At 36.5% G+C, this 9,448-nt stretch overlaps 1 protein-coding gene across 4 annotated transcripts in view; it reads right to left on the bottom strand.

The window, feature by feature from the left end:
- Positions 1 to 1,003: 1,003 nt before the first annotated feature.
- LOC150090757 (palmitoyltransferase ZDHHC20-B) overlaps positions 1,004 to 9,448 on the bottom strand; it is a 306,713-nt gene continuing 298,268 nt past the window's right edge. Inside the window, exon 11 of one of the 4 annotated variants that reach the window (XM_090379929.1) lies at positions 1,004 to 1,488. In XM_090379929.1, the coding sequence (XP_090236055.1) occupies positions 1,430 to 1,488 (59 nt within the window). In that variant the 3' untranslated portion in view covers positions 1,004 to 1,429. The remainder of the gene's footprint in view (positions 1,489 to 9,448) is intronic. The other 3 variants (XM_090379911.1, XM_090379920.1, XM_090379903.1) reach the window with 3 other exon arrangements.

The following is a 9,448-nucleotide window of genomic DNA, read 5'->3' as shown; positions in this document are numbered from 1 at the left end:
GAACAGAACCCAACCAACAATTTATAAGGAACCATTAGAATATTAAATAAAGGACTTTGCTTGATTAAGAGACAGTCACAAACTGTCTGATAACTAATTTTCATTATAGGCATGTATATATAATTAGTTATTTAGATAGAATTATAGAATTACTTGACTCACTTGTTAATATTTTGTACAGTAAGCTAATTAAAAGTGAATGTTTGATTGTAAATCTGATTGGTTTATTGTTTCAGCCCAATGTTGTACTAGTTTCCACACTCAGAGTCTGAGATCTTCTGATGTCAGAGGTCCATAGCTATAATTACCATACAAACATAATTAATAATCAAGTAGAACTCTGCTGTATGGAATAAGGTGCACCTTCTCAATATCTTGAGATTGTCCAAGAAAATTGGAGTATTCTAATTTCTCATTTAGCTTTAATGGTTTTCTCCTAGTAGACACAATTCAGCAAAACAGAAAGAAAAGGCCCATAATGGATAAATAAAGTTGAAAATAAAACAACTACAAATATAACAATTTCAGACAATGTCTGAAAGTATTTATTTCACAACAAACTTGCAGTGCTGTGTTTTTATATATTACATTTCTGATGTAGTTCTGGTTCAGTAATTTTAAAAACACACATATCTAAGTAGCTTTCAATCACATTAAAAAATTACTGCAAATCATTACCATTATTATGAAATAAATATGTAAATACTTTAGTACCTTTATTCAAAATTCAGATTGGCTATTAGTCAAAAATTTGAAAAATAACACAAAAAAAAAAAAAAAAAAAAATCAAATCATAAAATTGGAATATAACTCTTTTGTGAACTAAATAGAAAATATGCATTAAATATCAAAATTTATATGCCACAGCATAAATGTTACAATATCCTTTAACTTCACTCAGACAATCCTACAGGAATTATATAATTTTTTGTTTGTGTAATTAAGAACATCATTGCTTAAAGAATTTATCTGGACTTTTCATTACATTTCAGTTTCACTGCCAACCGTAATTATATATTATTTATTCAGAAATATACAAATGTTGATGAAATAATGATAAAAGTTTTTCATATTTTTACAACCTTTACATTAAATATTAAAAGAAAAGGTATTTTATGCCACATATACATACATCACAAATTATATTTCAATGGTAGTACTGTAGATTTAATTCAGTCAGAGAAGTAACATTTCTGGTACATTATAAAATTTTTCACTCACAATAAATATACTGAAAAGAAGCATCAAAAACAAAGAAAACAAACTTACACATACACACAAAAAAATAAGCTCTGAAGAAAGGGAGACCAAAGGATCAAAAAGACCCATTACAACACTGCCCAAATTAAGTACTTTGCTTTAGTATTGAAGACAGTGAGTAAAATGTGACAATTTCATCAGCTTTGTACTCAGTTTGTTCCCAGAATTTTTAAATGGGCCGAGATGATCTTTGATTTACATCAGTCCCCTCATAAGCTGCTGAATATCCTGTATTGAAACATTTATCCATAAACAATTAGCAATAAAATAAAAAGATGCTCATAAAAATAAATGTAATATATTTCAGAGATTATACTGATCTAGTACACAAAATATGCTAACCTACTGCTTCAAAAATACTTCAATGTTATTTAAGAAATAATATAAATATTTAAGAAAGCCATGTCTTTCAACTTGTGAAGGAATCTAATGCAGGTGCAAAAAAGTTATTAAAAATATAAAAATATATATTATGTGTTATTGTGTAAGCTCCAAATGCGGACTTTTACTATTTTGCATTAGTAAAATGCCTAAAATATGAACACATTTCACTTTATTTTGGACTTTTGGTTACTCTGACATGGTAACTCCTTACACTAGCAAGTTTGTTTCGTCAAAAGGATAATGAAGGCGATTTATAAAAACCAACAATTCAAAATAAGTAAAGCATTTATTGTTTAGGCAAGTTTTATGTACAAATTCAAGTGTAAAAACAGAAAGATATAAATCGCAGAAATATGATTGAATATCTTATTCACTTTATATGGAATATATGAATATGTTACAGAAGCAACTTTGCAGGATAGCAGATATATCTCTCCTATGCCCATGGGTACAAAAAATCAAAATGTAATTGAAGCAGAAAGTTATCATTGCTTCCAACTTTTCGCACTGTTCGATCTTCTCTTTCCCAATATTGAACAAAGGCATAGAGGGTATATCTGCTATCCCCCTCCATCCACGCCCTTGTTCAAAAACCAAAACTAGAGATGATCAGACAGTGCAAAAGGGAAGCAATGAATTTCTTGCTTCATTCACTTTACAATTTAAAAAAAGAAAAAAAGGGGGGGGGGCATAGGAGAGGTATATCTTCCATCCCCACAAGGTTGTCTGGAATACCATTCACTATATTTGGAGTTCCTAACATACAGTACATGAAGTAAAATAAAGTGTAATACGTTGATATTTCAGACTTTTACCAAATTGTGTTTGTAAAAAGTCTGAATTTCAGGCTTTTACAGTAACATGTTATTAAAATATACATAAAAAATATATAATTTATATATTTTTAATTTTACATATTTATTAATACATATTTATACACACTAATTTATTTGTGATACAAAGTTTTTATAGGTGGGTTAGTAGAAATATCAAAACCACTGTCCTAAAGCACTGATATAAATGATATTTTTTCAAATGATAAAACCACATGAAATAGGAATTCATTAATTTATCAAGAATGCACCAAGCACTAAAAAAAAAAAAAAAAAGTGTATGGTGTTGATAATTTTAATAGTGACTAGAAGAGTTTTGCTGATAGCTCAGCTAAACTTAAAAAAAAAAAAAAAAAGAAAAAGATTTACGCCCCACTCCCCTGTAAAAGTTGCCATCAGCCTCCAATTCTTGATGGCCCGCAATGGCAGCACAGTCACTGACAAAGAGTATTCCTGAGAAGGCATCCCCCTTCATCGGGCCAAACAGGTGAAAGTCTGATAGTGCAATATAGTACAGGGGATATGGCAGAACAGTCCACTGAAATTCCACAATGAATTTCCTTCTTAGGATGCTAGTATGAGGTCTAGCACTGTCATGCTAAAGGAAGTTTTCATTTCTTCTCTAGCTTCATGTTTGCAATTTGCATTTTTGGCTCCTCCACTGTCTCCAACAGTAAAAAGTAATGACTGTGTCCCTATCTAGGAAATCCACATGGATAATTCCTTCATTCTTACTAGAGATGCTGTCTTTGAATATTTATATTCTGTTTGCAAGTTTTCTATTACAATTTTTCACAGCTTTGAATGTTTTGCTGGTCAAGACTACAGCTATTCCAACTCACTCCTCTAGGTTGAGAGATTGCTGAACAACTATTTGTTGTTCACCCACATACTTTCAAGAGAAAATTATAAGACACTGGAGTGCTTATAGTTTTCTCTTGAAAGGATGGGACTTCAGCAGCTGATGTCTTCTTCTATTCTTTTTCATCTAGTCTTCATTAGGCAACTGCCATTTTATTTAATTTGCTCTTTCAAAATTTTATTTCAGTTTGTGATGGGTTTTGCAAGTCAACCCTAAACTTGCAGAGAAATATACATCATTTCACTGGGTTTTGGAATTTACCTCCTTTTCCTGTTATTCTTTTTCTATATGGGTGGCTTTTATTTTACTATTTTAAAATCTTTCACCAACATTTCCTATCTAATTGGTGCCGACGAGGTTACTTTTTGTATAACTCTTCTACTGTCTTAAAAAAAAGAAAAATTATTTTCCAGAAGATGGCAAAGTCTTGAATTTCTTCTTTATCAGTAAACTGTTGTTTGTTTGTTTGTTTGTTTGTTATTTGGTTTTTAGGGGCATTAGCAACTAAGGCCATATTGCTCCGGGATATGCGGTGGTCATTCCCTGACCTTTCCGCATCCTCCGTATATGGTTGGTATTGGTAAAATGTTGTGGCCACGTCACAGATTGCTGCTTTGACTATGATTCATAGAGATGTAATCATCATATGAGAAGGTCTCATCTTTGGTGACAATGCTGAGAAGAAAATAATCACCAATGGTCTTGTAAAACTCCGGAAGATCAGCACAATCTTTGCTGCGTGTGATCTAATATTAACATTTGTAGAACCCTCCAGAATTGTTTTCAACACATTAAAGCCTATTCTCACTCTTACCCCCACCATATCTTAATGAATCAGTTTATCCACATGGACTCATTTTCTGCCATCACTGCAGTGTAAGGACACTTGGCATATCTTTCAAACAACTACTACCATTTCCTACCATTGCTGACATGCCTGACTACACTTACACAGACTGCAACAAACCCATAAACAAGCTTCAAATGCCAGTGAATCTCAATGTTTGCAATGTTCTCTGCAACTTAATAACATACCCTGCTGCATATGCACATTAATGTCACCCTCCACTTTCACATACTACAGCCCTACCACTTGGCATGCAGTTTTGAAACTTAACGGGATATTGGCAGCAATGTTCCTCCTGATACCATTAAATTTTGTATGCAACATCACATGAGCAGGGAAAAAAAACCCTGAGGCATTAATTTCAAGCAGCCCTCATATGCTCACTGTAAAATTGGCTTTGAAGTTTGACTTGCTGATTTTTTTTTTAAATGGTTTAAAATAGCCAATGCTACTATAATGGATGAGGTACATTCTGAAAAAAATGGCACACAGTAGAAAGGCATGTAATAGCACGCATACTTCATATAACAGTGAGACAATTTCATAAATGCTACAAATTGTAATTATTTAATACACACAATGTACATAATACACTAAATTTATAATGTACACCGAGTGATCACTGAATTATGACCACCCCTATGAAAACTGAATGTGACCAGCTGACCATGGGAGATATGAGAATGCAGAGTTAGTCGACCTATGTAGTATAGATAAGGTGTCAGTGGTTCAGTAGGTAGTAAAATTCCGAGCGTGATGGGTAAAAGGAAGGATTTATCGGACTTTGATAAAGGACAGATTGTGGGTGCTCAATGAGCCGTTTAGAAAATCAATGAGCTTGATTTCCTAAACGGCTGAACTGGTGGGGTGTTAGAGAGCTGCCATAGTTAAAGTGTACCACGACTGGCATCAAAATGGTCAAACAATGACCCGAAGGCAAAACTGCAAAGGTCAGTGAAAGGTTGATGTTAGAGGTGAGTGCCGGGTCCAACGACTCATACACGCAAACAGTCAGTGCAGCATTGTTGAAGAGTTGACTACCCAATACAACATGAGCCAACCTGGAACAATATCTGACATGACCATGCATCACATGCTCGCACTTATGGGCTATACCAGTAGACGACCCCTACGGCAATCTCTCCTAACCAAGGTTCATCGGCGTAAAAGACTCACCTGGTGCAAAGAGCATGCAAGTTGGATGTTAGAAGACTGGAAGGTGTGTTGGTTGGATGAGTCACATTATTTACTCCACACTGTGGATGGTCGTGTACAGATTTGGCGTCAATAACATGAGGCTCTTGATCCATCATGCATGGTATCAAAAGTGTAGGCTGGTGGAGGCGGTTGTATGGTGTGGGGCATGTTTCACTGGTAGGAACTTGGACCCCTGGTGCATGTGGAGCAACGTATCAGTGGTCTCGGCTATCGTCAACTGCTTGCTGGCTGTGTACACCCCACTATGTTACACTTTTGCCCGAATGGCGATGGTGTCTTCCAAGATGACAATGTGCTGAGCCATCGGGCGCTTGTGCAGGAATGGTTTGAGGAACACAGTTCTGACTTCCAGCATATTGATTGGCCTCTGAACTCCATCAATATCAATCCCACAGAGCACTTGTGGGACACTATGGAAAGGCATATCAGGCCTCTGGATACACAATCACCTCTATACCTGCATTGCTGACTGCATTACACACAGCTTGGTTGGCCATACCTCCTAAACGTGTCCGACATCTTGTTGAATCAATGCCACATTGAATAGCTACTCTACTGAGGGCAAAAGGAGGACCTACGAAGTATTAGGTAGGTGGTCATAATTCAATGATCACTCAGTGTATATTGTGTATAAATATATATATTTTCAAAGTTATTTTTATTAATACGGTGTGTGTATATACCAGGTGGTTATAAAATTAGTTTCCCTATTCAGGAGATCCTAGTGTCAAAACAGAGATGGTGCTGTGAAAATCGGTGGGTATGTCATTTAGGATATGGGGAAACGATCTGTAGAAGAAAAAAATTAGATAAAAAAAAAAAAAAAAAAATTACTTCTCCCACCAGGGGAGAAATTGCCACTGTAAACATGAGATGGAATACTCAACTTAGGATTAGATTTTAATATCAGATCTTAGAAATCTACAGATATTGTTCTATGTGCTTTCCTTCACTTAAGATGACATTCTGAAAACGGAGGACTACATGCGATTTCACAGCATCTCATTGGGGATGTTGGCTATATGCCGTTTAATGCTTGCTTTCAAATCGACAAGCGTCTGTATGCTGCCTTGGTAAACTCTATCTTTCGGGTAAACCCCATAGCTGATCGGGCTGGCCAGAACTGCAGGAAGTCTCTAGAAATGATTTCTGAATGTTGAACGGAGCAGTTCCTTCACATGTCAACCAACATGGGGAGGGGCACCATCTTGCACGAACACTACAGTCTCCAAGCATTGATTTTCTTGCAGAGTGGGAATAATGTCATCTCTTAGAAGAGCGCAGTACCATGCACTAGTTACCATACACCTTATGGGGCCATAAGGTGTAGACTCTTCAAAGAAAAATGGTCCGATTATAAACTCTGCTGCGAATCCACACCATACTGCAACATATGGACTTTGTAGTGGTCTGTCATGCACAGCAGATGGACGAGAGGTTCCCCATATTCGGCAGTTTTGTGCATTTACAATCCCATGAAGAGTGAAATGTGCCTCATCAGATCACAAGATCATTTGAGCCCATGTATTGTCAAGTTCCATCCGAGTCGGAAATCGTAGAGCAAAGCCTATTCATTGTTGCTATCACAAGGCTTCAGTTCTTGCACTACGTGAATCTTGTACGGAAACCAGTGTAAAATTATTCGAAGCACTTTACGTACAACAAACAACGGAAGATTCAAGTCTCTTGACACACCTCTGGCAACTGACTGGTAGTGTTTTACATTCTGACCTGGAGGCCATTGCAACTGCCACTTCATCCACTACCTATGTTCTAATATGTGGTTGTCTCCTGCCTGGAATTACACCTAACTCCCTGGTCGCTTCAAATTTCTTTATTAGTTTTAGAAGCTCCGCTGACATCAAAGGTCGTTTAGGCAAACCTTTTAAGTTTCTGATATTCACATAGTGCTGCATTAGCATTACTATTATTTTGGTAGAATGGTTTTACAAAAAAGAGCACGTTCCTTTTTTGTAAGAGCCATAATGGTTAATGATGGCGGCGTTGGCTTTTCTTCTTTTATCTACCAGGATGTCATTTGCATGTCTTGAAGTAAATAACAACTTTTATGTATGTGCAGCGGCATTTTCCCCCTAATTTTTCTTCTACAAATCGCTTCCCCATACCCTAAATGACATACCCACCAATTTTTAGCATCAGCATTAGTAGGGGCATACGATGCAAGAAAGCAAGCTTATGCAGCATTAACAAACAAAAAAAAAAAAAATACTCACATTTCATCCCTCTGTTCGTTCCAAATACCTGTCCAGCTGAGCCTTAACTTTATTTAGGCTATTAACTTCCACAACAAAAGATGGAAGTCTGTTCTACCATCAACTACCCGCTGGCTAAAGGCAAACTTCCGCACATCTATCCTATAACTGTCTTTCCTCAATTTGAATTTATGTCCTCTCAGGTGATTTTTCTGAGCAAGAGGTAGAATTTCATCAGCATTTTGAGCATGCTCAAACAATTCAAAGCTTTATACACCTCAATCAGATCACCTTGCAGGTGCCTAGTCTCCAGACACTGTAATCTGCAAAACTTAAGCCTTTCTTCGTAAGAGCAATCCTTCATTCCATTCACTAATCTTGTTGCCCTTCTCTGTACTAGTTCCAACAGCTCTACATCCTTCTTAAAATGAGGCCTCCAGACCTGTATACAGTACTCAAGGTGTGGCCTGACCATTGCCTTATACAAGGGGATAATAACCTCCTTATCCCTGCTAGAAAAATTCCTGTATATATCACTGACAAGACACCATGAGCTACTCTTGCAGACCATCTGCACTGCTCAGAAAACTTCATATCTGCCTGCACAATTACCCCCAGGTCCTTTTCATTCTCTACCACTCAGTGCAGTACCACAGAGTTGATACATTACATATGCTTCCCATATGTAGTACTTTACATTTGTCAATGTTAAACTTCATTTGCCACCTCTCAGCCCATCAGCTCAACTTTTCTAGATCCTGTTGCAGCAGCATACTGTCATTAGTGTCCTTAACAACCCTGCCAACCTTCGTATCGTCTGCAAATGGACTTTAAGCCTGATATACCATCATCAATATCATTTATAAATCCAGAAAACAACAATGGACTCAACATTGAACCCTGAGGGACTCCACTAATAACATTAGTCCACGATGAGCAGTGTCCATTGAAAACAGAGAGTGGTAATCAATGAGCAGTGTCCATTGATTACCACTCTCTGTCTTCTCCCACTCAACCATCCCTTCCATAGCAGCAATTTGCCTCCAATGCCACACTGCTCCAATTTGTTCAGCAGTCTTCCATGTGCAACAGTATCAAAAGACTTTCTAAGATCCAAATATATGATATAAAAGTTATTCCCTGCATCCAGTTCCTTTGTGACCACATCATAGTATCCAATCAAATTGGTCAAACAAGGCTTCCCCTTAACAAAACCATGCTGTGTCTGAGCTATAACTGAAGTCTTGTCTAGATGATCCTGCAGTGCTTCTTTAACCAGTACCTCCATTAATTTCCCTGGAACAGAAGTTAAACTAACAGGTCTATAATTACTTGTGTCGCCCTTTGATCCTCCTTTGTGAATTGGGGTCAGATTTGCACATCTCCAGTCTATGGGTACCTCCCCTGAGTCCAAGGAAGCTCTCATAATTATGGCTAAGGGTTTGCTTACTTCCTATTCTGCCTCCTTTAATATAACTGGATAGATCCCATCCACCCTGGGTGCCTTTTTTTTATGTTTATCTTCAACAATTTCTCCTATACTTTCCTCTCAGTTATTACAAAATCATCTAGCTCACTGCCAGAGTTTAATTCACCTCTGGCATTCCCCTCCCTGAATAATTCCTTTTATAGCACTAATTCTAACCGTATTTATACTAAGGTCTCCTGAATAGGGAAACTTATTTTAAAACCACGCAGTGTACATATCTTACACTGACAGGTAATAAGATAAAGTCAAACATATTAATACAAACTTTTATTATTAAACAAAAATAATAAATATTTATTGAAATAAAACATACTATTTTGTTTTCGATGATTAATTTTTTAA

This window comes from Mastigoproctus giganteus, chromosome 1, assembly GCF_048544385.1.
Source record: "Mastigoproctus giganteus isolate SK-2022 chromosome 1, ASM4854438v1, whole genome shotgun sequence".
In the NCBI taxonomy this organism is placed as follows: Eukaryota; Metazoa; Arthropoda; class Arachnida; order Uropygi; family Thelyphonidae; genus Mastigoproctus; species Mastigoproctus giganteus.
The sequence above is the reverse complement of the archived record's forward strand: the minus strand, read 5'-3'. Positions and strand labels throughout refer to the sequence as shown.